General features: G+C 42.4%; 6 protein-coding genes across 6 annotated transcripts; 5 read left to right on the forward strand and 1 right to left on the reverse strand.

Annotated features, from left to right (window-relative positions):
- Positions 1 to 293: 293 nt before the first annotated feature.
- FOMMEDRAFT_166726 (uncharacterized protein) lies at positions 294 to 1769 on the reverse strand (the record flags this gene model as incomplete). The annotated part of the gene is made up of 3 exons (XM_007264743.1): positions 1527 to 1769; positions 1376 to 1459; positions 294 to 1302 (listed from the first exon to the last, which is right to left on the reverse strand). Exon 3 carries the CDS (start codon positions 831 to 833, stop codon positions 294 to 296), a length of 540 nt encoding a protein of 179 aa, XP_007264805.1. The 5' UTR covers positions 834 to 1302; positions 1376 to 1459; positions 1527 to 1769.
- Positions 1770 to 3527: 1758 nt separating this feature from the next.
- On the forward strand, positions 3528 to 6396 carry FOMMEDRAFT_120307 (MFS general substrate transporter). The gene is made up of 10 exons (XM_007264744.1): positions 3528 to 3853; positions 3910 to 4105; positions 4180 to 4340; positions 4396 to 4517; positions 4591 to 4603; positions 4670 to 4970; positions 5052 to 5191; positions 5253 to 5362; positions 5417 to 5535; positions 5607 to 6396. Exons 1-10 carry the CDS (start codon positions 3722 to 3724, stop codon positions 5804 to 5806), a joined length of 1494 nt encoding a protein of 497 aa, XP_007264806.1. The 5' UTR covers positions 3528 to 3721; the 3' UTR covers positions 5807 to 6396.
- Positions 6397 to 8900: 2504 nt separating this feature from the next.
- On the forward strand, positions 8901 to 11906 carry FOMMEDRAFT_139633 (P-loop containing nucleoside triphosphate hydrolase protein). Its single transcript, XM_007264745.1, has 9 exons — positions 8901 to 9050; positions 9105 to 9311; positions 9362 to 9502; positions 9556 to 10352; positions 10415 to 10527; positions 10588 to 10710; positions 10761 to 10878; positions 10934 to 11235; positions 11288 to 11906. The coding sequence occupies exons 1-9, from the start codon at positions 9004 to 9006 to the stop codon at positions 11813 to 11815; spliced, it is 2376 nt and encodes a 791-aa protein (XP_007264807.1). The 5' UTR covers positions 8901 to 9003; the 3' UTR covers positions 11816 to 11906.
- A 106-nt stretch (positions 11907 to 12012) lies between these two features.
- Positions 12013 to 14417, forward strand: FOMMEDRAFT_166730 (cysteine proteinase). Its single transcript, XM_007264746.1, has 5 exons — positions 12013 to 12064; positions 12141 to 12175; positions 12251 to 12509; positions 12601 to 12919; positions 12991 to 14417. The coding sequence occupies exons 1-5, from the start codon at positions 12019 to 12021 to the stop codon at positions 13895 to 13897; spliced, it is 1566 nt and encodes a 521-aa protein (XP_007264808.1). The 5' UTR covers positions 12013 to 12018; the 3' UTR covers positions 13898 to 14417.
- A 327-nt stretch (positions 14418 to 14744) lies between these two features.
- On the forward strand, positions 14745 to 17127 carry FOMMEDRAFT_120314 (uncharacterized protein). Its single transcript, XM_007264747.1, has 6 exons — positions 14745 to 15050; positions 15184 to 15390; positions 15458 to 15573; positions 15630 to 15840; positions 15969 to 16418; positions 16484 to 17127. The coding sequence occupies exons 1-6, from the start codon at positions 14763 to 14765 to the stop codon at positions 16634 to 16636; spliced, it is 1425 nt and encodes a 474-aa protein (XP_007264809.1). The 5' UTR covers positions 14745 to 14762; the 3' UTR covers positions 16637 to 17127.
- A 273-nt stretch (positions 17128 to 17400) lies between these two features.
- Positions 17401 to 19819, forward strand: FOMMEDRAFT_145679 (uncharacterized protein; the record flags this gene model as incomplete). The annotated part of the gene is made up of 15 exons (XM_007264748.1): positions 17401 to 17410; positions 17465 to 17886; positions 17965 to 18269; positions 18325 to 18344; positions 18401 to 18415; positions 18471 to 18509; positions 18562 to 18604; positions 18672 to 18699; positions 18810 to 18844; positions 18894 to 18920; positions 18970 to 19008; positions 19066 to 19167; positions 19221 to 19299; positions 19348 to 19485; positions 19549 to 19819. Exons 3-15 carry the CDS (start codon positions 18008 to 18010, stop codon positions 19817 to 19819), a joined length of 1098 nt encoding a protein of 365 aa, XP_007264810.1. The 5' UTR covers positions 17401 to 17410; positions 17465 to 17886; positions 17965 to 18007.
- Positions 19820 to 26306: the final 6487 nt, after the last annotated feature.

Below are 26306 nucleotides of genomic sequence, written 5' to 3' on the forward strand. Positions count from 1 at the left end.
AGGTGTTAGTGTTCGTAACCAATTGGAGCCGCGCAGAGAAAATGCGGTGGATCGCCCAGTGTATGCTAACAAAGTAACAGTCTTTGGCCAATATAGAACCAGAATTGCCAAAGGCCGATTAAAGTGAGCACAGGCCGAGTCTTGTGACCAGAGCAGAACGTCTTTGTTCAAAAATATACGTATGTTGCCGAACGTTCTTCCATACTCGTTCGAAGACTTTGCAATATCCAGGAATGGTCTGCAGAGGATCATGAGCACCATGAATCCAATCACTTGACATACAATCGAAGTAGTCAATCACGAAAGAAACGCGTCAACAGGGCGGCTTTGGGTTGTACATCTCGAATACCACAAGTGCGACGCGGGGACGCCGCACGTCGTATCCCTATTTGTAAAAAGGCACGAATACCAGTCAGGAGAGAACACAGATGAACTGATCCAGACGCATAGAAGAAAGAGTCCGAGTTCGAAGGCACGGAATATGGATTCGACTCGTCGCGACAGCATAGTTCACCCGTCCACAGGTCCATAGTTCGTAGTTTCACATATTCGGCTCGTCCCGCATGCCGTGGTCGTAATCTGTTAGTTTGTCTGGTTGACTTGCCGAACGAATTCCCTTGCCTCGCCTTCTTATTCTTCAAGTCACGTAGAACCCCACCAGGCTCCTGGAATAGACCCAAAAGTCCAAGTGGTAGGTGAACCAATCTCGACGGCAGAAAGTGTATGTCTGATAATGCACACGCGGATGGGCTTTCTTGAGAAAGGTGATGATCGGATTGCGAAATGAATAGACCGTAAATGACCGTAAACATAGATGAGCCACTTTCCGACATAACGACCGCGTGAGGATAACGACATGAATAAGGAAACACGGAAGGATGCGGACCAAGACCGGCCGTTATACAAGCACGTTGCGACGCCGCCTCCTGGCTTTTGCCACCCGTAAACGAGGCAAAGTGAAGAACAAGCTTGAATGAGAAAAGGCTCCCTAAACTGCTATGAGCGCGTCTCTTTATCCACTTCCATCCCGTTGAAGTTTATCCAAAGTGATCGCGGGCGAGTTGACTGTGCATGTGGCGTTCTAGAAAGCTTTTTCGCGAATTGGGAGCTCAGCCTCGAAAACCAGAAAGATTTGATGGGGAGTTTGGAATGCCTGGTTCATGGCGCAGAGTAGTCTCGGCTTCAGCTGGCATCTTAAGGTGGTATCGATTGACTTTCTCGAGTCAGGATGACTTGAGAGAATGGAAATTGAATAGACAGAGTAGTTGTCTATTTAGACAGTTGGCACATGGCTATACAGTTCTGGCAAATGTATATTAACGAAGCACAATGAGCAATCGCAAACACGAATGGAAGAGAAGAGTAACAGACTCACTACCTCCCTTCTAAGCATGTCTTCCTCACTAATTAGGATCAGCCTCTTTTCCTCCCTCACTCGAGGAAGTTCAGCATCTGTGACCTGTGCAAACAAAACGTTGTCTCGTCATCCATGTGATGCGGCGCTTCGATCATCCGGAGCGACCTACCATCCGATGATAAACGTGATTAATTTACCGCCGCTGGCGCTGCTGTGCTGCATGGCCCATGTACAGTAACGTTGGGAAAGGTATACAACGAAGCAGGTGGTGTATTTCAGTCACTCCCATCATCAGGTTTTGCTTGTTTTTTTTCCTCCCGAGTGACCCGGCCTTTTCGGTAATCTGTGTACCTCGGGCATCGATGCATGGAAGTGAACAACGGCTCCATGGAACATAGAAGTCATCACCGATCATCCAGCTCTCCGCTGTTCGCTATCCCAGTTGTTCGTTGCGATAGCGAGCAATTTTTGCACGCGTATACCCCGCTCCACTCGGTTATGGCAAATAAGTCAGGATCCGTTACCAATGCATGCAGAGAAGGGTTCATATCCGATTTCTGAGGGAAATCCTGTTCGGCACGACAAATAAGCCAAATCGTGTTCTATATTGAGCGGATAAAGAGCGGTCATGGAGGATCTGGGGAGTCCGCCGCAAGTCCGCGCTGAGCACGACGATTGTTGATATGCGGAATAGCTGAGCAATTGGTCTGATGGTATACGTATTATATGTGCGGATGACCATGGTGTTTTGCGATCCTCGGGTATGAAAAACGAAATTGCTACTTCGACCCGAGGCGGTAGGAGGAAAGCAATTCATCGAATATATCAAGACGTCTATTTTTTGACATTCCGGCTGCCATGAAACGCTTATACGTGCAATTGTGGGCGCCTCTATCAAGCTGGCATGATCAAATGCGGCTTGCAGCACCGCTGAATTGACCGCTAGCCGAGGAGATGAATCATCTCGTCCAAGATGCATTTCATGATCACCGGGACCATCCAATTCGATCTAACCGCTCTTCATATGGTGGTATACCCATGCCGCGGCGGCAGAAAAGGAGGAGAATATCTAGATCGGATTTATTAAATAGTGGCGGCTGTCGTAAGTTGATCTCGCCACCTATCAAACACGCAAAAGCTTGATTGACTATACTTACCCTTATGCTGGTTTCGTATAATGAATACGAAGGACGTGCCGATGCTCCGTAGCGCGTCTGTGCGCATCGTTGAAGCAAAGTGCTGAGCTGCGACGACGTTTTCTGCGTTGGGGCAGGACGTCGAAGACAGACGCAGATCTGAGGACAGCAATGGGAGGGAACACCTTCCTAATATGAACGACAACGACGATCGTTGTCGTAACCTTACTGTAACTCAAACAACAACCCACCGGAGGCAAACTCTGTTTTTGCCAGGCCAGGACAGTCTGCTCTGTCAGACTCTCTCCCACAGCCTGCTTCTCACAAGCCAAGATATGCATGTGGGGACTGAAGACAGTCTGGTTGTTGCCCTGGTCGCGCCGTCTGAGATGTTGACGCTGTAGAGATGCCCGATCCTTCGGTGGTCTCACCTGCCTTCTTCAGCCTTGTCATGATCCTCGCCGCAGCAAAAAAATAATCTGATCCATCTCAGCAACAAAGTTCCGGGTAGCAGTGTGGAAGAAGTGGTTATTTCCACGACCGCACTGAATATTAACTTCGGGAAGAAGAGAAATGAACGGGAGGTGCGGTATCTTGCCGAGAATTCTTCGCAACCATTGGTTCGAATCAGGTCGTGGGCTGATTAGGAGAATTGGGGGGTAGCGGCGCCCTCGAGGCGACTTCGGTCATGCTGCCTGCCTGCTATTCCTGGCAAAACCTGATATGCTATCAGGGCGTATGTGAACCGCGGACGGCCGAGGCTCGGAACGTTGCTATATGCGCCCAAAAAGCGCGGTCTGTTTCGGTTTGTCCTTCTCCATCTTCGCCATTTAAAATATTCCAACAAAACTAATTTACCGCGGGCTTAATACTCCAGGCCTCATGAGAACGCCTCCGAACCCGAGCACGCTCTGTTATACCCTCGCATTCTCTCGTCAGCCTCTCTGACTCCCACTGCCGAACGCCGTCTGAAAACATACCGCACCGCTTGTCTCCTCCTGCATTCTCAGATTCCGGCCGTTGTACACGAGAACTCTCGCCCTTCTTTCTTAGCGAGCGGACACGCTGCACAGAAAGCGTACTTCACAAGTCCCTTAATTCAGTCTTCTCTCATCGCTATCCCGGTTGCTTCTTCCTAGCTCGCCTATTCTCTCCCCTCTTTAAATATCGGACTTCGTGGCGCCTAATTTCTGCTCCCCTTCCTTTGCTGGTTTCGTTAGACAACTCAATGGCTAGCTCCAGTAGCACAAGCAGGACCACCTCCTTTGACGATCTTGAAATGTCGACAAAGCGCGCCAAGTTCCATAGCGGGGACTCACCAGCCTCTGACTCGTCTCATTCCTTCGCCTATGACGGAGAGGTGAGAAGATTTTGATTTCACGCAGAAATTGATTAATATTAATATTTTCTCTTCAGCGATTAAGCAGAGAACGAAGCAAAGGCGAAGAGCGGTTCGGTGACGAGCAGCCTCGCGAAAAAGTGGAGGATGAAGAGGCCGTTCAGCGGACTGAAGAAGTCCCTGACACTGTACCACAATTAACGTTCCCGGACGGAGGATGGAAGGCATGGGGCAACATCGCCGGATGCACGTTGATCTCCTTGACCGCTTTCGGTCAGTAGGATAATTCATTATTCCTTTATTCCGACATTTCCCTACGTATTGCTAACGAGCGCCTCCGGCCACAGGTCAAGTAAATTCGTTTGGCGTCTTCCAAGGTCACTATGCGACTGACCAGCTTAGTGACCGAACAGCGTCGGATATCTCTTGGATCGGAAGTGTCCAAGTCACACTTTTGTATATTTCTGGTCTATTCCTGGGCAGAGTACTTGACGTGTACGGTGCAAGAGTATGTTTTTGGCAGTCACCTCAGCCCTCTGCAAATTCATCTGAGAACTACTTAGGGTCTTCTCACTGCCGGATGTTTATTGTCAACTTTCAGTGCCTGCATGCTCTCACTTTCGAAAACCTATTATCAAATATTCTTGTCGCAGGCTATTGGGATGGGCCTCGGAGTTGCTCTCCAGTACGCTTATTCGCTCGTTCTTCGTGTATACGAGAGCCATTACCCTAATTGTCTTACGTCCATCATTGCCTAGATTCTATCCTCTCGTGAGTCTCTCGATTTTAGCAACTTCTCACCGTACCCAACATAGAACTGAATGGTCATTTCTACAGCTCGTCATCCCTGCCCACTGGTTCCGAGCCAAACGGGCCGCTGTAGTCGGCATTGTCGTTGCCGGCTCGTCGCTGGGTGGAATCATCTTCCCCATTATGCTCTCAAGACTGTTTGACAGCATTGGCTTTGCCTGGTCGGTCCGGGCCATGGCACTTTTCATGTTTGTGGCTCAGGCCATCAGTATCCCGTTCATCAAGGAACGGCTCCCCCCATCCAAGAATAAAAAAATATTTGATTTCGGTGCACTAAAGGAAATCAAGTTTCTACTCCACTGTCTAGGAGGTTTCTTCTCTGCATTCGGTGAGAAACTAGTCTTTTCAAGTTCATTGTCGATCGGTGGAGTCGCTGATACCGTGTATTTTTTTCTCTTTTTTTATTCAGCGATTTTCACGCCATTTTGGTACATTGAGCTGTTCATGCTGAGCCGCGGGTCCAGTGCCAGTCTCGCTTTCTATTCCATTGCCATCATGAATGCCGCGGGTATGGTCGGTAGAATCTTCAGTGGTTATATTGCGGATCGTGTACGTTATCGAACATTTCCGCGAGAGTCATTGCTGACAGCGAGCCGCTTGATTCGTGCAGTTAGGTCGCTTCAACACTGTGGTACCTATAGCTGGGTTGCAAACCCTCGCGGTCTTCGCAATATGGACAACTTCTATGCGTATACCAGAAACCATCATATTTGCCATTCTGTACGTACTCCCGTACCTACCATTTGATTGGCCCCTGACAATAGCTATTTGTAGATTTGGCGCAGCCAGCGCCTCTTACCTCTCAATAGCCTCCTCCTGCGTTGCTCAAATCACCAAAGACCAATCACAGATCGGCACCCGTACAGGAATGTTCATGGCCGCTATGGCACCTGGTGAGAGCTCTCGCTATGACGCTTCCTTGTACCTCATAAGAATGCGAATACTCACACAATCGTGCTTCTAGGTATTCTTGCCGGACCTCCTATAGCCGGCGCGTTGCTGTCTTTACGATCGCAGAAGTCGCCGCATGCAACTGGCGGGGGTGCTGGCGACTTTAGGTATCTTTGGGCACAATTCTTTGGCGGCGCGTTACTACTTGTAGGCGCATGCTTCGAGTTTGCAGCGCGCGTGGCGTGCAGCCGCAAGATTCGCACGAAGGTGTGATTCCACATGCGCAAGTTGCCGACCCACGGGGTGTGCTTCTTTTTCAGTGGAAGATCTTGGGTGGACCATGTGTTGGGCGTGATTCCTGCGGATTCTTTTCGTTTTTTACTCAGTTTCTCTGGATGCGGATGTCTGATTTGGTGGGCGGGATCTGATATCGTATTATTTTTGTTGACCGGATGGGAAGGGCTTGAGGTGGTTCTTAGGGTTCACTATTCGCAGCTGATACGGAACGCCGAGCGCTCGCCCTACATTGGGCTTCTTCTCCCTGTGCCCGAGGAACAGTTAAGGAGAGTTCGTCCGACTGGGGTCGGAAGCGGATATTGCGAGATAGCGATGGTCTCATCATGGGATATTTGCGATGTCATTGTGCTGCACTGCTGGCATGAAGCAAGTGGAACCTTCCAATGATTCTTACCCAGATCCAGTCTTCCTTTCTACCATTTTTCTTGCATATACTTCCTTCCCTTATTCAGAGGACTTCGTCAACGCCGATGATCATGGTCTACGAATAATAATGTCTTCATCCGTCATGATTGCACATAGGAACACTGTATTTGTATTCACATTTTTTCTTTCCCCTTTTAACCTTCTCCATCTCTTCTCCCAGCAACACATTTCTCATGCTCATGACGGAATCATCGCGTTTATCGTTTGACGATCAAAAGTTTGTATTTACCCATTGCACATGATTTTTATTCCCTATCCCATGACCATTCAGCCAGTTGCCCAAGATCTTCCCTGCTTACCATATCCTTGCGTTCGCCACTGCCATTCCCAATTGGATAGTACAGTCCATAGTACATAGTTGAATCTCCTTGGTGATTCGTCACTAGCAGTACATACAGGAACCGGAACAGTTACATAACTTATACCTTTCCCTCTTTCCATTTGTCGACGATCGAACTCTTTTCCGTAATGTCCGTGTTATGTTTCTGCAATACGAATACAATGACGAGAAAGTCGCTATGTACGTCTGTTTCATAGATTTTCATACGTACGATACTGTGTTTGACCCGCGGACGACCGGTGGCTGAAGGCGCTAGAAATAAAAGAAGATGCCCTTGATTTTTTCTTCTTGATTTCATGCTGTGTGATGAAAAGATTTGAGTGATTCTAGCAGCTCAAATCTGAACCTCCGTGCAATACAGTCTGTTTCGCCTCACCTCGCCGGCGCCTCGACCTGAAGGCATACCTTCCGGAAGCACTGCAGTGCATCATGAAGATGGAGTCATTGTAAGCAACCATTAGCAATCCTCAAGGGATTGAAGCAGCCATGTACGAAACCTGGTGCTTCTGTTCTATTTGAGTTTAGTCCGTATTGCATGATGGACCTCCACGATGCCCAGCACGTGCGTTGGAGCCACAACGAACCCATCTAGATGCCATCTAGACGTTCATATCCTAGCACGTACGAAACTGATCCGTCCGAGAAATACGGTTTTTACTATCCCGAAAAGGCTATGGGCTGCGTTATTCGTTATTATTACTCCCGTCAACTGTGCGAAGAATCGCGAGGACTTGCCTTCTGGAGCTTGTTATTTTTGATGGCTCTCCTTTCTCATCGCTAAGCCCTCGGATGATAACCTCCGTTCTCGGGGGACCATGATGCGATTTGAATAAGCAAGGTTAAATGTTAATCCAAAATCGGCTTGGATCCCGGACGGGCGTGAGGCGGGTTTTCCCCGTCTATACGTTCGTTTCCGAGGGAAACGAGTCGGTATGTCCGCGTAGAGTCCGCTATGCCTGAACGCCTTGTATACACGCGAGTGATATTTTGAGATAGCTGTTAATGCGAGTGTATGCATGTGGTTTTTGCCAAGACTCTTGGGTGCCTTGTCAGCATTTTAGACTGCCTTTTGGGAACTGAATCGATGGGACAGACTTATGGTGTGCTATACGACCCGAACGTAAACGCACCGATATACAGTACATCCCTCTCACGACTGTCTATATGAAAATGTTATTCACGGCGGATTTAGCTGAGAAATTATCCGGTTTATGCGCGATAATGGCTTACTATCAGATAGAATCACAGTTTAGAACGGTAGCTGAGGCAGCAGTATTCTCACCGCTCCTTTGGACTTTTAATTTGTTATTTTCTTGGCATATTCGCTGAATTGAGTCTATTGCATGTTTTGTTTTTCCTATGTATCGGGGAACGTGTGGTACAGGCAAGAAACCATTGGCTTATCGCGGAACCACAAGGAAACCATATGGTATCACCTCCGGGGTTGCCGTCATACTATTGCAAGACTTCCGCCCTAAGCGCTTTGAAGGATGTGCCGTAAAATCCTGCGAGGCGAAGCCGGGAGACGAGAGTTCACATTAGAAGGCTACGAGCAAGGTTCGGGATCCCGTTGGTTGTCGTTCCTCTAAAGCAATATAGCTAACAATGGTTACTGATTTCATTAAGAGCAAGAACCGTGCATGCCGAATCTTAGCGGCTAAGGCGTGGTGGATCTCGAGTTCTAGTTCTAGTAGTGAGAGTCGAGAGACGCGTTACGTTGAAAGGACTTGGAAGGAGTGAGATCTGAGATCACGTGCTGTGAGTAATGGACTCTTTCATTTCACCAGCTCTTTGTTCTACACTTTCATCCACGGGACGAGGCGCTACCTTATTTTTGTGCACAATCTGTCAATCTGGCTTACTATGAATCAATTTACGCTGCAGTGCTCAAGCAATACAGCCAATATAGAGTACAGTTCTATGCCACGCGACGCGTCACATCGGCTTTCCGTGTTTCACACGTGATCCTGTCACCATGAAAAAAGTATTGACCTGCAGGTAAACCATTTTGTGAATCACAACTTCCTTCGTTCCTTTCCCTCTACGTTCTGTCAAGCTGGCGCTGCACTCCTCCCATGCAGGGAGTTCTTTTGCATATCTGGTATCCAGAAGACCAAAGACTGGTTCCAAAGGCAAACAAGCCGTTGCCTTACGTCTTCGTGCGTTTATCGGAGGTCGATCTTGCACAAATGCACGGGCACAGTCGACAGCTGCTGCGTTAAAACCACGCAAGCTCACTCGGGCGCAAAGGGAATGGCTTCTTCAACAAGAGCTGAAGAAAACCCCATTCATCCAGGAGGAAGTCCCGACGAGATATGACTGGAGGACACGAGCACGTTCTCGAACGGTAAAGGCAGACGATCCAGCTCCTGAATTCAAATTGAGAGAATCATACAAATCAGGGCCAATGCAAGCCGGCCGGTTCTTGAAGCAGATTCAAGCCTATAAATCACGGTAGGAACGACTATTTGTAGTTGCTTTACTTCATTTTCTGACGGACAGGCACAGGTTTGAACCTTTAATTCATGCGGAGCAAGAAGCGGAAGAAGAAGTCATCAAACGTCGTCTATCGACATGGTCGCTGCGGCGATTGAAAGAGGAGGGATATTGTATGACGGATCTCAAGGGCTTTTGGCTTCTTAAGTCGAAGGATGATCGCTCTGTCGCTGGATTCAGATTGAGCCCTGGCGTCAGCTTGCCGCCGCATGTTTTCACGTATGTTAAGCAACTATCCTCATCCTATTTGAAGTTAACTTTTGGAGTAGATATGGCTCGCAAGTATTTGTTTCTCGACTGGATCCTTTGAAGGACGAACCGCGAAGGGGGAGCGTAGTCAAGGTAAAACCCGAACAGATTGACCTTGCCTTCGACGAAACATTTGATGATCTTCCAAAGGACTTCTGGAGGTGAGCTATTCTTCAACCTTGACCTGATGGAATTTGACACTAGTCCAATAAAGATTGGACCTTGGCACATCGAACATCGCATTTCAGCGAATGTACGATGCTATAAACAAGCTTGCGAAAGATCCAGAAATGATTGAGAAGGATCCACAAAATTTGTCGGACAACAAAATGTACCGGCTTGAAGGCACAGGGCTTCGAGATGTCTTGCTGAAGTCGTTCGCCGAGCCTAAAGAACTACAGCGACAGTCTCATCACCTTCAAGATCCAGGGGAACAGCATTATCTTAGTCATGACCAGCTTGAACATGACAGCAGGATCGATCAGGCAGGCGGTGCACTCAGTGAAAACCAGTTGATTCAGAGTTGGGCGAGACGATACCGACAACCTGATCCCGTTGTGGTTGAGGGCGACCCTCCTTTGAATCACCTGAATGCGTCCCAAATCCGAGCGATGGCGATGATGATTGGTGAACGAATCAGTCTCATTCAAGGTCCACCTGGCACAGGAAAGACAAAAACTATCGTCGAGACTGTCAAGCTCTTGAAGGGTCACTTTGAAGTTCCGCACCCGATTCTTGTGTGTACCTTCACGAACGTTGCAATCGACAATCTGCTAGAAGGCTTTGCGAATGGCGGGTTGAAACCTCTCCGTGTTGGCAACGAAGGAAGCGCAAAACCTGAATTACAGGAATACATGTTTGATGAACAGTTCGATGGACATCCGAAGAAGGCGGCAGAACTTGACCCTCTCATTAAAGAATACGAGGAATTAGACAGTAGGATACGTAAACTTAGGAAGGATATAAAAGCCCTCGAAGATGAAAAACCTACTAATTGGATAGAGAAGCGAGGTATAAACGTTTCGGATTGCCAGTTCTATTTGAAGTGCTTTTACTTATTTTTTATCCCTTAGAAAACATGAAACTTGATATGGATAGAAAATCTTATCGATCGTACATTCTGAAAGCCCGGGCGCGTTTACTACGGGAATCAATTTTCTATGATATTTGTACAAAAGCGGATGTGGTGAGATCTGAATTCATTGTTCTTGGCTACCGCAATGTGTCTAATGTTACATGTGCACAGATTTGCACGACTAGCATAAGGTCAGCATCGTATTATCTACAGACCATGGATTTTCCTGTTGTCTTCTTGGACGAAGCATCCATGTCAACAGAACCTGCATCTCTTATTCCTTTAATGAAAGGCGTATGTGGAACTTTGTGTCTATTCTGGGACTTTTCTAAGCCTTTTTATAGTGCAAACACTTGGCGCTCATCGGGGATCACAAGCAGCTTCCGCCTGTTGTAGTGAGTCGAGACGCACAACAAGGCGAGCTAGATGTTAGTCTTTTTGAACGGTTAATATCCGAAGGAGGTGAGATAGCGTATTTCCATACTGAAAGCTGGCCTCTGACGACAAACGAAACAAGACGTTCCTTCAGTGATGTTAGACGTGCAATATCGTATGCATCCCGGCATCTCGAAGTTCCCTTCCATGGAGTTTTATGATACCATGCTTTTGGATGGAACAGTTCACGCTGGGGAGGTTATCCCTTCGCTGATGCCACTTTCGTCTTCGCATCTCGTTGCTCATCCTGAGACTGGGCATCGTCCTTCTGTTATCTTTATCGATCATGAGGGTCCCGAGGCAACGAAGAGCAGAAGTCGAGTAAACTGGACGGAGGGATACATCATCTGCAGTATCGTTGAAGATCTTCTGCGATTGAACCCAGTAAGTGCTTTACTTTAGATTTTTTGTGACTTCGCCTCAAAAGTCATGATAGGACCTTCTCGGAGAAGATATAGGCGTCATCGCACCGTACAAGTCACAAATGAATCTTCTAACCCGATTGCTGAAGAAGGATGATGAGGTTCGCGATCACTTCAAGGCTCATCTAGGAGATCGGGCGTTAGAGGTCCCGAACATCGAAGTGAAGACTGTAGATGGATTTGAGGGCCGAGAGAAGCAAGCCATTATTTTCTCGACAGTTCGAAACAATCAATTCGGACACATTGGATTCCTTGCGGACCGACGACGGCTTAATGTCGGATTGACGCGTGCCAAACGTGCGTTGTTTGTCGTGGGCAGCATGAGTACACTGGAGAGGGGGAAGTATGGATATCGTTCATCTAATGTTGATGTGCCTGAGCAGGAGTTTCGGACCGTAAGCAAGGGTGCGCTTGCGTGGCGGAATTATGCGCAGCACCTTGTAGAGCAGAATCTGGTGTATCGGTTAAGAGGCGACGACCTTGTAAAGGTCTTGCTGCCCTACACTTCATTCGCTGACCGTGCATTGAGATATTTTTGCTAAGGCCAATGCTCTTTTCCTGCTGGTATTATTGTAGCCTAAATTACTGCCCTTACCCGACTGTCCTTGTGTTATTTGATCTGACATCAGCAATTTACTTATTTGGAAGGAAGCGTCTTTGAAGCCCCTTTGCCTCTGCCTCATCAGCCTCCGCAAACGAGGCCTCGAGGCAGCAAAGCACCCATCCTACTCCCCTACTTAACACAATGGCGAAGAAACACCCGCGCCATACGGCGCCATCCTTGAGACAGAGTGAGTGGCGATGTGTTTATCGCGGTCGCATACGTACAGTACTCACCCTCCTAACCACGATGTGCCACGACTCCAGCCCGCAAGAGCACAAGGCAGAACAGGGGTGCAGCAGTCAGTAGTATATCTACCCGGTCATTTTCTGCGCTATCTGACAATGAGATTAAAATTATTTTGTTGTGTGTGTAGCTGGTTTCCGATCCGATTCAGAACACGCAGCTCTTGAACGATCAGCTGCGCGCGCTTGGCTTGTACCCCGCGCCCACGCTCGGGGACGGCAATTGTCTCTTCCGCGCACTCGCCGACCAATATTATGGATCGCCCTCGCAGCATCTTAAGCTTCGACAGGAGATCTGTGACTGGATGGAGGCACACAAGTCTCGCTATGCGCCCTTCGTTGATGACGAGCGTGGGTTGGACGTGCACCTCAGGTGTATGCGACAGCCAGGTATGCCAATTGCTAATTAATCTCATCTGCTATTTGCTCATCTCAGACTTGTTTTTTCAAACGTCTCCTCTCATGAATGACTTTTATTCAGGTACTTATGGTGGACATTTGGAGCTCACTGCCTTTGCCCACCTGAAGCGCCGGGACGTCAAGGTCATCCAGCCTGGACTTGTCTACGTTATCGAGTGGACGTCAGGGGCTGACCTATCTCCCACGATTGCGACGTCTCCGCTTAGTGAGCAGCCTCCGTCACCACCGGCAGCACTAAGTGAACGTGACGCAAGGCGGGCACGACGTGAGAAAAAGCGAGAAAGGATGGCCAGGGCTAAACATGCGGCACGAATCGTGCAAGATGATGTTGACAGTGACGAGGAGAACGATTCCTCGTCATTAGGACCAGTCTACGTGGCGTAAGTGTCAAAACTTACATCATCGCTTGTTTGCTGTAAAATTTATTTTTCCCACCAATTTGCCTTCCTAGTTATCATGACTGGGAGCACTTTTCATCCGTTCGAAACTTGACAGGACCTCACACTGGTATTCCTTATGCTGTGGAGAAGCCCGTTACAACAGCACAAGCGTCTCTGGCGAATAGACCGGAGATCACTGCACTCTCTCCCCAATCCTCGTCAAGTTCGATAGAGAGTTCCCCGGTTGAAGATGATGAGGACGAAGATGATGAAGATGAAGTTGCCGAAGAGTTGGGCGAATCCCAAGATCCACCTGAAACGATCCCACTTCCTGTTTCTCGTTCTCCATCGCCATCTCCATCATCCGAAGCATCAACATCAGGTTCCGCGCTATCTGTCCCTCCTGTTCCAGGATATAACTGCCCGCCTGAGTCAATGCAGAACTTTGCATCAATTCTCCGCAGTAATCGTTCGCCCAAGCGTGCCTACGATGGAGTGGATGAAGCGGCAGAAGATTCACAGGGAGAGGCGAAGCGGTCGCGACGAAATTCACCGCATCGACCGGCCCGGAACTTAGGATTGAAGTCGAAGATGGATACAGAGATTGATCCTGACGCCGATACACCTGAACTCCTTTCATCAGGAGAGTCGAGTTCCGGCTCGTCCTCACCAGCTGCTACGCCTCCGCCGTCCATGGTAGTCGTTCCTCCGTCTCCTGTGACTCCTACGAAGCCTTTAACAAAGCGAGAACGGAAGAGATTGGGACTACCGAAAGCACGTTCGGCCCGTGGGTCTTCTGCTTCAGCAGCAAACCGAGCAAAAGCGAGCGCTGGAAAGATTATCGTACCAGGTGGAAAGTTCAGGAAATCTACGTCAGGCACTAGTACGCCTAAGCCCGACTCGACTGCTTCTGAAGAGTGGGAAAAGAACGGAAGCGGGCGTGTCGACGTACGTGGGTTCAAGGAACTCAAGATTTAGCATTTACGCGACCCGTAACTCTGGAATCTCTCGGCTACCCGATACACGGCGGTAACATCTCATCGCTTCATTGTCCTTTGATTTTTTTTTGCTCCTTACCGCACGTTTTGGACTCTGCACGCATACTGGACCCGCAACAGCATCTATATCTCATTCTTCATATCACATCAAGCATTGTCGCAGCAACCTACGGCTTCATTCAAATCATTTCTCTTCGTAACGATCCCCTTTATCTGATCGCATCAAGCAGCTTGCTTTTTTATATTCACGGCATCCTGTCTCGTTAACGAATTGCACATTCAATGTTCGCGCAGTGCCATGCACAGACGTATTTATCGCACTCTGGCCATTATTGATCCGTAAGGACACGGTTGAAGATTTTGCGTGACTGATTCATTATTGCGCAGACTTTCCGTCCTTAGAATATGTATACTTTGGCGAGTCTTTCTTTCATGTCAGCGATACCTCCATGAACCACGTTCCATCCGCTTACGATACCGTACTCTCTTCACGCTTCAACCACCGTTTTTATCAGACATAGTACTTCATAATCATACGTACTTTGTTGCTTGCATGGATCGTAAAATTGTAGATTGACTTGTATTATCAAATTGTATTCAGGATCAGAGTGATAAGCGAGATCTGATCGACGTGGCGGAAGAATTACTGCCTTCATCTGAATCGTCATCCTGGTAGAGTGCTGAGACAGAGGGAAAGACATGATACACCCTGTAAGAAATGCAGATTGTCAGGCCTTGAATAAGATTGTGTAGAGGTTGTTATTAAAGATAATTAATTATAATATTCCCTGCGGCGCGACAAACATGGCCAAATAGGGAAAAGAGTGGGCCGCAATCCGACCGGCATGTGCGTTAGCAGGTCTCTCTATTGCGCTCAGCGCGTAGGCCATCGCTCCTCTTCTTTCGCTCCGACCACGATGCAGACGGCTGGATATCGTCCATCGCCAATGCATACAGCGTCTCCGACACCGACAGGTGACCCTGTCCGCGCTTCTGTGGCGCACCTGCTTGCCCGTGCACACGGCATTCCGTGTTCAGCTGCCGCACAGGCATTTGCCCAGCTGGTGCAACCTGCAGCACGCTTTGGCATCGCACTAGATGTGCTGTTGCCTCTCTTATCTGGTCAAGCCGAGGTATGTGTGGACCGTCCCGTTTCAGCACGGCGAGAGGTTTCTGTGCTCGTGTCGTAACTGAGACGTGTGTGCGCGGTGGCTAACGTGTTTTTTACATGCTGCTACGCTCTGTAACTTCACCCATTCTGACTAGACAACACGCCGTATACTGGCTGCATACATTTTGTACTACATGTATGCGACCCATCCGATAGCGATAAATCCGTTTCGGAGTGCGTTTGCGGAAGTATTTGTTCGCGAGCGAGATGTGTCGCGTGCTGAGACTGAGCGCGGTGGCGTTAGTGAGAATGAGCAGCTCGTCTGGGTCCTCTGGAAGATCCTAAAGGGAGATGGAAACGACGTCAGTCCATCTACTTCTCTTTATCGTGTTCTAACCGAGTACTGAATATGAGCTTCTGAACTTTTAGCTTGGACCGTATTCGCCTGCAACCTTGGCACAGTCGCCTCTTCCTCCTAAGCTCCGTGCCGCTCAACTTACTATTGACGATGCGCTTACCTTAGACGATGATGAAGCGCCAGGACAGTAAGTTTTGGATAAACCTAGGATTTATTTTTACTTATTCAAACTACCTGCATCAGAGTTTCAGGTGATAAGCGTACGCTAATACAGTCTGGGACAGCAGGTGCTTCTCCAGCACCTTCTGCAGCACGTACTCCAATTGAGGGTGCGAATGAAATACGGGCATCTCCTTTGCCACCAGGTGATGACTCTAAATTTGAGTTTTTGGAACATGGAATGCGCCTCCTGCTTGCCGCATGTCAGCGGGTCTTGACATTGTCAGAGCAAAGAGTAAGTGGATGGCAACCACAGCAAACTTTCTCAGTTTCGACTCGGATCCGCCTAACAGCCGCGCTGGATTCATTCATTTTGCTAGTGACTTCTGTCCCCGTGCTGATATTATCTTCGTTGTTCAATAGGTAGTCGTGCTTACCCTACCGCACTTCGCACCGCATACACTCGTTCCATTACATTCTCTGCCACCGCTTCTTGCTCTCAACCCGGCACTAGGGCATCCCCTCATCGTCGCCCTTCTTAATACTTCACGGGATTCTCCGTCCGGCTCTTCGTTCACACGTGCCGATGTATTCGATATCCTTCGTCAATTGCCACCCACGTTACCCTCCTTTGACATTCTAGGCCGTCTGCTACGCGATCCGACAATCGTTCCTATCGCCGATAATCTCGACGATAGCAGAGAAGACAGGCAGCAGATCAACGGCATCCCAACAACGACTATTGCCGACCTAACGCGCACGGAAGTCCTTGGGTCGTTTGTTCTTAATGCAATAGCTTGGGTCGAACGGTCGGAGTTGGAGGCAAGGGAAGGTCTGATCAGCGACGATCGCGCTGCGAAAGGCGTTCAGAATGTCCGTTCTTCTACTGCTCTTCTACTTCGCTCTTTAATATCCCCCGCTGACCCCGAAACTTTCAGTTGTGCCGGTTCTATAACTCGCTGATCAAGCTCGGTCTCATCGATCCGAGCTCGGACGTTGAGTCGGCGGAGATGGCTCACTTTGCGCTCGCACATGCCAACTATGAAGATGCCAATGCGCTTTATCGTGTCCTCGTTATGGGGAAATTCTAACCCTTCTTCGGAAACGAAAACTCATTTTTCTTCTTGGTTTCTTCGCGACACCAGAAAACGAACCAGGCCAAATCGAATACTTCAAATCAAACCAACTCTCGGAAAAGGAAAATAATAATTAATATGCGAACATTTTTTGGATTGCGCATGGCTTGATAATTCTCTCTTCTCCTTCACCTCGGAATCGCGCAATTGAAAAATGGTATTACTTTAGATGGGTTTTCGTATTGCTTTTCTGTCACTCTTTTTTTCTGATTAATTGGCTCCCTGCCTCTCGGGTCTATCTGTCCTTTACCGCGGTTCGCTCTTGTCGATTCTTACCCCATGTTTGCAAATGCATCACTCCTACCTCTATCATGCCTCCCGTCCTGTCTTTTTTTACCTCAGTGTCACCTGGCAGCTCCTGTCTTTTTATTAGATATTTGTAGTATTTTCTCTCTCTTTGATATGGTGGATTATTACGACTTGTATGCACATAGGGTGTTTGATACTGTACTATGCCTACGTTCGTTTAGCATTTAACATCCCATGTATGTATGTACTTCTCCTTTGTTCGTGGAGTTTATATCGACTAGCTCGATTGAAGACAACAGAGCCAACTTCTGTTGGCCTTGTATGCGTTATGTAGCTGAGGTCATTTCCCTTTCGCCTTGTTTTCTACATACATGTATGCTATGCGATCATTATCCCAAATAGGTAGTTGTTGATCCTTCAAACGACATGTTTCATTTTGCTTTGTGCCACCTCAGCCTCACACCATCTGACTGAGATGAGGTCAGTGTTGTCCTTCTCCATTATGTATTATGTACCTGCTCATATGCAGTGCAGATTAATTTTGTCGTCTAACCTTCTTACCGCTGGCCATTACGACGCTAGATATGAAGTCTTATCAAGGTCTCTGACAACTCTGCCTCTCGAAGATTGAACAGGTATTGAGATGATTTCGAGACGCTTTGATTCGGTATTTTTATCTCTGTCGCGGTGGCTTGAAAGTCGCAACGAAGAAATTACCTCTGTTCGTTCGATCGTCGAGACTAATCTTTACGACAATGCTAAATGATCACATCACGCATGATCAACGATGGTGTTTCGCCGGCCGGTTGTACGCAGTAGTATAACTTCCTTTCTTCCATTCATCTTTCATCAATTACCCCAAATCTGACATGTTTCGACAGTTGAGATGGTTGTGCTTGATGCTAGGAGAGCCATAGCTTTCAACGGTAAATATCAGAGTCCATATGGCGGATGCGGTGCGTTCTCATCTAATTTGAGTTTCGGGGATTGATGTATATTGTGAACCGGCGTTCGCATTTTTGTTACGATACCAGTAGAACTTGTTCCATCGTCTGAAGCGTGTGCGCCTTGTTCTTAATGGCATCAAATCAGGATGACCTTGTATCATTTGTGGTCCTTGGTTCAAACTCAGTTAGAAAGGTGGGTAATAAGCCAAGTTGCAGCACTGATATACTGCAGAGACTCCTCTCCACTTTCACCTTGGCCCTAAACAGTGTTCTCCTTACTCGCCTCGCAATGTCCTCTTTGGATCCTAGCCAGGCTGTGGAATTTGTCTCACAAATCGAACTAACTCAGTACACCCAGATTGCGGTACTCGCGGTTTTGATCTACGACATTAGTTAGGTGTTCTACACTGACAGCTTTTGAACCTGTACACTGATCCATATATGTAGTTATTACAATGGGAGAGGAGGTGCGATTCTCTAATATCACATTTGGTTGCTGAACTCATTGTGTGACTCACAACAGGTCGAATATTTTTGGGTAAGTCCTTGTGCTCCTTCAACTGAAACTGTATTAACAGGTGCATGTTATCAAGTCTAGATCACTCAGTCCAACCAATTTAGCCTTTTTCTTTGTAAGACATGATTTATTCACTTTCAAGTGGCATGACATTAACTAAGGTACAGATACGCTACTCCGCGCTTCTGGGGAGTATATTGAGCCAATATCGTCAGTTATCATCTTGCAAATCGCTACATAAACTTATTACCTTCCTTTCCACAACCTACTTTACAAGATCTGTCAACCACTGCCAATACATTTATGTTCGTCGTTTATTTAAATATGCTTCGAACTGAATTTGCTAAATTTGTGTTGTAAAGATGTATGAGGTGAATTAGGCTGTAATAATTCTCTCTCGACTAATGTGCAAAATAGGCAAGTTCTATGACTGGGGAGGCTCCATATCGGGTACGTACTTATTATGCAAAGTTGGATTCTGTAATGACATTATTATTAGATTGGATAATAATCCTTTGCATGGACTGTCAGTTTCACTTTCACTCTTTGCATATTTCGTTGAATGAATTCCACAGACATTCTGTATCTGAGGATCCGCGCCGTATATTCTTTTGGTAAGACCTAATGATACCTCGAACCCAAGACGGATACCAAATACCGATAAACCACAGAAACCCCGCATAGAAAGATAGTCATGTCTATTCGGATTCTATACGGTTTAAATGCTACAATAAGTCTTGCCAATCTGGTTTATGGGATATCAAAGGCAAACTGCAAGTACAGTTCATACTTTCCTTTTCAAAGACACTTATCACGTGGAGTATAGCTGTCACTGCCTTTGCCTATAACGGGTTGAAAGTCTGTGTCGATAATAATCCTGTTGTTTGGGCAAGATCAGTTTATTGGTTAGCACTGATCTTCTCAATAATTGCATACACACTCACTGTCTTTAGGTCTGCTCCATTATGCTATGAGACTATCTTGTTGTGCCTTGGTCTATATAAGGCTATGGAAATTAGGAAGTCTCTGGGTTTTCGTGGGTTAAGCTTATTGAAGACAATTATTTACGATCAAGTTGCATATTTTGTATTGTGAGTATTTGTCTCTCCCCCTCCCCCCCCCTCTTAAAATACACATGCTCAAATATTTGACAGGGTTATGATTTGCAGTATTGCGAATATTGTTCCAAACATAGTTGTGGAACTGGTACAGCGATCTTCATTTCTCTCACTCTTTTACATCTTGGGAAGTGCAAGCATGATTTCTCTTCTTGGGAGCCGCATGCTACTACATTTAAAAAAAGCTGCAGGAGAAAGGCTCGAAGGTGGTGATAGCTTTCGAATCTCGTCGAATTTAACTATTGCAGAATTTCGGGTTTACACAGCCAGACAGTCCAGATTTATCGAAGGCGGCGAACGCGTGTAGAGCAAAAGTACAGTCATGTCAGAATCTTAGTCTGAAATCCGACATTGTGTAAACAATATAAACAATTTTCAGTGAGTTCTTTTGAAGAAACATAACATTTTGTTGTAACATGTAGTCCCTCTAGCTTTTCTTACACAGCTTTGAAGACTTTTTAGCTCGACCAAATCTTGTGGACTTTCCAAGCAGTAATGGACCAAGATCAAATTCTCATACCTGTTGGATCCACAGTTGCTATTTGTTGGTTAGATTTTGCCTGCCTTGGATTTGAAATCATCTTAAAGACAGGAAACACTTAACTATTCCAACATCAGATTCAATAGTTTTTCTTCCAATCTTTGCTTAGTTCATAAGTATTTCTAGACTATGGAAATCACTTGTTGTTTCTCATAAATTAGTGTGTACTATAATATATATGACTGTATGTCTGTCCTTAACCTTCTTCACAATTTTGGATTTTCTTAATATGGCTATATTTGTCAGACAGTAACTTTACTAGTAAGATTTGACTTTCTGAGTTGTACCTATACTTACTAGCTTTTAAAGTATTCTAATTTACTCTACTTTTAGATGGTTGTACTTGAAGTACAGCTTTCAGTAGCAAATATTAAGCCTGTCTGACAGATACTATGTGTTTTGATGTACTATTATCTGAACCATGTGGACCTTGATCTTAAGAGCATCAGATTGGAAGCACTTGGAAGCATTTGTCATCCTTGATCCAAACACAGTTGTGTAGTAGATAATAACTTGAAGTATAGTACTGTACTGTTTCCTTACAAACAAGACTTCCTTTCATTCACCTAAACTTAAAGTAGCTCCTTCCACCCACAATGTCCTCTTCAGGTTGTAGAGTATATTTCCCAGAATCACCTGACTTTGTATACTCAGACTGTAGCAATTGTAGTAGTGTTGGACAGTTAACTTGTAGTTACTTACAATATAGTTATCCTTATATAGTTAACTACAAGGATAACCACATACCTACATAGTCTTGCCTCTGAAGGTATGTGGGTATTGTGGGTAACTTAATTACATAAGTAAATAGATCATATATAGTTTACTTTAATATGGACCAGTTTCTACAACCCTGAAAATGACTCTATAATAAATAGTAGAATTTTCTTTAAAATGACTCTTTAACACCTTAAAAAAAGCTATTTGTAGTGTTTTTGTTAGGAGGGGGTTACTTTATTGTCTGTTAATTAGTTAGTCTATATATACTATATAAGTATGTCTCAGATGTAGAATGTATAATAGAATGTATTCTATCATTACTTGTTATTGTTTGTAATGTAGTTTATATTATCTGAGACATACTCTTGTGTAGTCTCATCTTAACACTCTCCTTCAAACTCTTACTAGGTCTAGTAGACTTGTAAAATGTTTGCTTACAGTATGTATAGATAGTTTAATCATTATAACTGTATTGTATAATTGTTTGTTTGTGTAATATGTTTATAACTTGATGTAGTTAATAATAATATTATTAGTATTGTAGTAATGTACTGTCTGTTCTGTGTACTGTCCATTCTGAATGTTATCTACTTTGTGTTAAGTTTGTCTAATGTTATATTAATTAAGTATATTCAATTAGTTTGTTTGTTCATAGTATACTGTTCAATAACAGTATTGTTATTATAATAGATCATTTGTAAATATTATTAAATAATTTGTAAATGCTTTAGAGACCTGCAGAATCTTATTAGCATGTGTAGGTATATATATGTGTATATTTAAATCATAAATACAATTGCTTGTTTTGTTTTATTGTTTGTTATTTGATTGTATTGTTTGTTATTAAGTTTGTTTGAGTATTACTAGTAATTTCCTTTTACTTTGCTGTAAAACTAATGAATCACACTAGTAAAATGTATATTCAGTATTGTAATAATATCCTTCTTTAATCATTACTGTCTGCATTTGTCTATGTTTGTCTATGTGTTAAGCATTCAGTAATAGCTTATTTGTGTCTTTGGATTAAAACTTTACATTGATTGTATATTGTAATATTAATAACAATATTTGTTTTTGCCAGATTGCTTCATTCTAAAATCAATAAGGTTTTATACTAACATATATTTGTTACATAGATGTTATATCTGGCTACAGGCAGCTTGCTATGTGTCTAGGTACATCATATAGGTATTATATTATGAATGCATCATCTGTTTGTATTGCTTTGTACTATTGTTTATATTTATATATTAATTTATTAATATTACATTCTGTAGTAAATTGTTTCTAACACATCCTGAGTAACTATGTAATCTGTCACATTATTTATTCAATAGTCAACATAATTATCTGTTGTAAATCATTACTAACATGCATTTGTATTATTTATTATAATATTATTATGAATTGTTACAATCATAATGTCATGAATATTTATAAATATTATAGCTATTGTTCTTTACTTTTTCTTTTGTAAAGAATAGTACATTGTAACACAATCCATATATAAGTAATATATTGGATTATGTTTACTATAATTGTCTCCTAGCATACTTTAGTTAATCTAGTACTGTGTACAATTGTAGTATTTGTTTGATGTTTTATTTGTTAATTGGTTTGCTAGGTAAAACATTTTATACATTGGTTTTATTTATTTTATTTGAATCATTGTATAGATATACTTATTAGTATCTATCTGATGTATTTCATAATATTATAATACTGTTCACACTTGTATTTGTGTAGTAAGGGCAAATTAATCATTTGTACAAGAATCAATTTAATAGTTTTATTTATTTATATATATGTGCTCCATACTTGTTTATATGGTTATTATCTGTATACTATTTGGTTGTAGTTATGAATTATATTGCAATTATATTTGTATTATTGTATGGATATATTATTTATTGTTTTATGTATGTTCTAAAGTATTATTTTTGTTATTCATCACTTTTATCCATGAACTATAGTCTGGATTAATGAATTATTTTGTTATATGATATGATAATTGTCTGTATTTTATTTATTTCCATATTAAACTTTGTTAAGTTAATTGGATTATTATATTAATATTATTTGCCAAGTATGAGTATTTGTTTTGTAGTAGAATTATTATTTATTTAAAGTTTAATCATGTGTTGTGTTGACTTCCATTATTCATTCTGATCAACATAATTTTGCTTCATACTAAATGATTTACCTTTGTTATCCATTATGTCTGTCTATTACTTTTATTACTTATCTGTACATTTTGTTATTCTATTTTCTGTAGTTTTCTATAGTATCTGTATTTCTGTAGTGTTTGTATTGTTATACTTTCCATTCTGTTCTTTATATTTAGTTATTAATTGTTTGTGCATATTATTCATTTTCTCCCCTTCAATTCAAGAAGGTATTTCTTTAAAGAATTGGATATTTTGTTTAATTTGTTTAATTGTTTACTACTTTCTTTTGTATGTTTTTCTGTCATTGTTATAATATAATATTTATATATAATAATTGTAATCACTTTCATGGTTTGATTTCTAATTATTAGTTTTATAAAGTAGTGTGTAATGTTTGTTATGTTTGATAATAAGTATTATGTGTCATTACTATTATATCTTTGTTGTCATTAATGTTTGTCAACTTATATAATGTGTATTTTGTTTGTTATAGTAGATAAGTATGTATTATGTACAATATACAAGTTATGTTTGCACTCATTATCTTTTATTAATTATTGTTCATAATTATGAATGAATATTATTTTTATTTTTTATTTTTTTATTTTTATTTTTATTGAAAACATATGGTAATTTGTTTGTGTCTGTTTTTCATATTATATTATATTATCCAATGTCTTAAACATTTTATTTTTATTTATTTATTTATTTAATCATATTATATTATGATTGTTTTTATTGTAATCAGTATTATAAGTGTGTCTGTAATAATTTTATTCTTTTATTTGTTGTACTAACTGTATTAGTGTAATACTTTGCTCCTACAAGCTATATTGTTACAATGTAAATTTAATAATTGTTTGTTAAGGTATATACACTATACAGTTGATGTTACTATTACAACTTCAAAATTTATTATGTAATCAACTGCTGTAAAAACATGTTCTGTATAATTAAGTTGTATTGTTATGTTGTTTTGAGTATAATAGAGATATAACTCTTTTGTTTGTTGTTAGTATACATTTACACAATTGTATTAATGTGTAAAGTAGTATCATTTGTTTAATAATTATAATTTTACACTTGTCTTGTACTGTAGTTAGTATTTACACATTACAACATTATTCCTTTGTGTGTAGTTAGTTTATACACTCTATAGTATTGTTTTTTTGGTTTGTAGTTATTTATTATACTTGTGTATATCTGTACTTGTCTATATGTCTTAGATATGTGTATTATATTCAATATCTAATAAGTAATTACAATATCCAACATGTAACTACTGAATCTGATGTGTTTCATAATAATTGCTTGACTATAATATGTATTAATTATTTTATTGTTCTGTATTTGTTCCATTAGTTCTATCTGTAATATTATTATTATTATTGTTATTATTGTTATTGTTATAGTGTCTGCATTTGTATTATTGTTTATAATACATGTTAAATGTTTTAGTTATTCAATTTAATATTCTGTTTAGCATATATGCACTTGTTTTGAGCATTAATTGTTCAGTCATAATATTGCTAAAATGTTATTTTTTGATTTATATTATAACATATGTGTACTTGTTAACAGTGTCAATCATTTAAACTATTATAATGTTAATAGCAAATGAGTAGTGTTTGCTTTCTCAATCTTTCTAACATTTGTCCATAGTATGATCAGTTATTTATAATGACATGATCTTTATAATATTATAGAATATTTTAGTAATTAAATGTTATAGTAAGTAATACTCATTATAGTTTCAACATTGCCTGTATAGATTACATTATTACTAGGCTGATAATCATAATTACTAAGACAATAATTATATAATGTCTGGGTTGTGTGTAGTACAGTAGATTGTGTGTCTGTAGTGTATTGATTTGTGTTTAGGATACTCAGACAGGTGTGTTGAGTTCTGTGTCATAGTATACTGTATGTATGTATGTGATCTGTAGAACTGTATAGAGTATAAATGTAGTAGAGTGTAGATAAAATGTAGGCAGGGAGTACAAGGCTTATGACCTGTTAGGAGGGGGTTATGTGAGAGGCTTAGAGGGATTACACAAAGAAGAGAGATAGTAGACTCAGCTCACTCTCTAGTGTCTTACTTTATTGTCTGTTGATTAGTTAGTCTATATATACTATGTAGGTATGTCTCAGATGTAGAATGTATGATAGAATGTATTCTATCATTACTTGTCATTGTTTGTAATGTAGTTTATACATCTGAGACATACTCTTGTATAGTCTCATCTTAACAGTTTTCCATTAAGGAAATAGTAGTACTAGCTTGCAAAAAATTACTAAATTAAGTGATTACAAATTTGGTTACACACAATACCCTTGTGAGGATAACCACACCCACACAGACTCTGAGTTAATTACATGTAGGTATCCTTATTACCCACACACTAAAAAAGTTAGCTGTCTAACACTAAATTACAGTTCTGGCTTACAACATTAGTTGAGTAGTAAATGGCATTGTGTCTGGTATTAACATACTAACAGAATAATGTAGTCATTACAATAGGAGAGAAGGTCTGTTTTCTTCATTGTATTAAGCTAGGCTACTTACTACTTGATTCATGTCAGGTTGAATATTTTTGGGCAAGCCATAACTATAATGTTTCCTTAATTGAGACTTGCTAACAGGTGCATTTAATCAAGACCAAACCACTCAGTGTGCCTAACTTCACATTTTTCCTAGTAAGATTGTTGCTTTGTACTTTGTTTGAGTAATGCCACCTGAACATGTTCATAGATACACTACACTACTCTTCTTGAGAGCATCTTGAACAAATACAATTTAGTAATTAATATGAAATGGCTGTATAAGAGTCATTAGGCTTCTCTTTTCATTTTTCAGACTGGTCAATTAATGTTAAGCAATTTATGTCTGCCATCAGTTCATTTACTTTAAACCAGATTTACTGATTTTTGTAATGTAAAGAAGTGTGCCTTTACCTTGGATGCACAAGCTTTTCACTGTCTAATACACAAAATAGGTATTCTTGATGCCTGAGGAGGTTCCATCATAGGTATGTACATAATATGCAAATCCAGCTTGCAGAATAACTGTAATATTAGATTGGATCATAATTCTTTGCATGGACTGTCAGTTCCAACTCAACTTTTTTTATCTCTGTTACTGTAAAGGAGCTCTATAGACATTTCATATCTGAGAATCTGTGCATTGTATTCCCTTGGTACATCACGAAAAAGTCTTAAGTATTATACTTGCTTGTAATCTTGTATATTTTATATATTTTATAAAATTTGTCCAATTACTTATAATCTTCCTGGGGGGTTAAGCAAGGAAAGTACAATGTTAAATAAGCAAGAAAAAATACTTTTAAAACTTGGCAATTTCC

This window comes from Fomitiporia mediterranea (assembly GCF_000271605.1).
Source record: "Fomitiporia mediterranea MF3/22 unplaced genomic scaffold FOMMEscaffold_4, whole genome shotgun sequence".
NCBI lineage: Eukaryota > Fungi > Basidiomycota > Agaricomycetes > Hymenochaetales > Hymenochaetaceae > Fomitiporia > Fomitiporia mediterranea.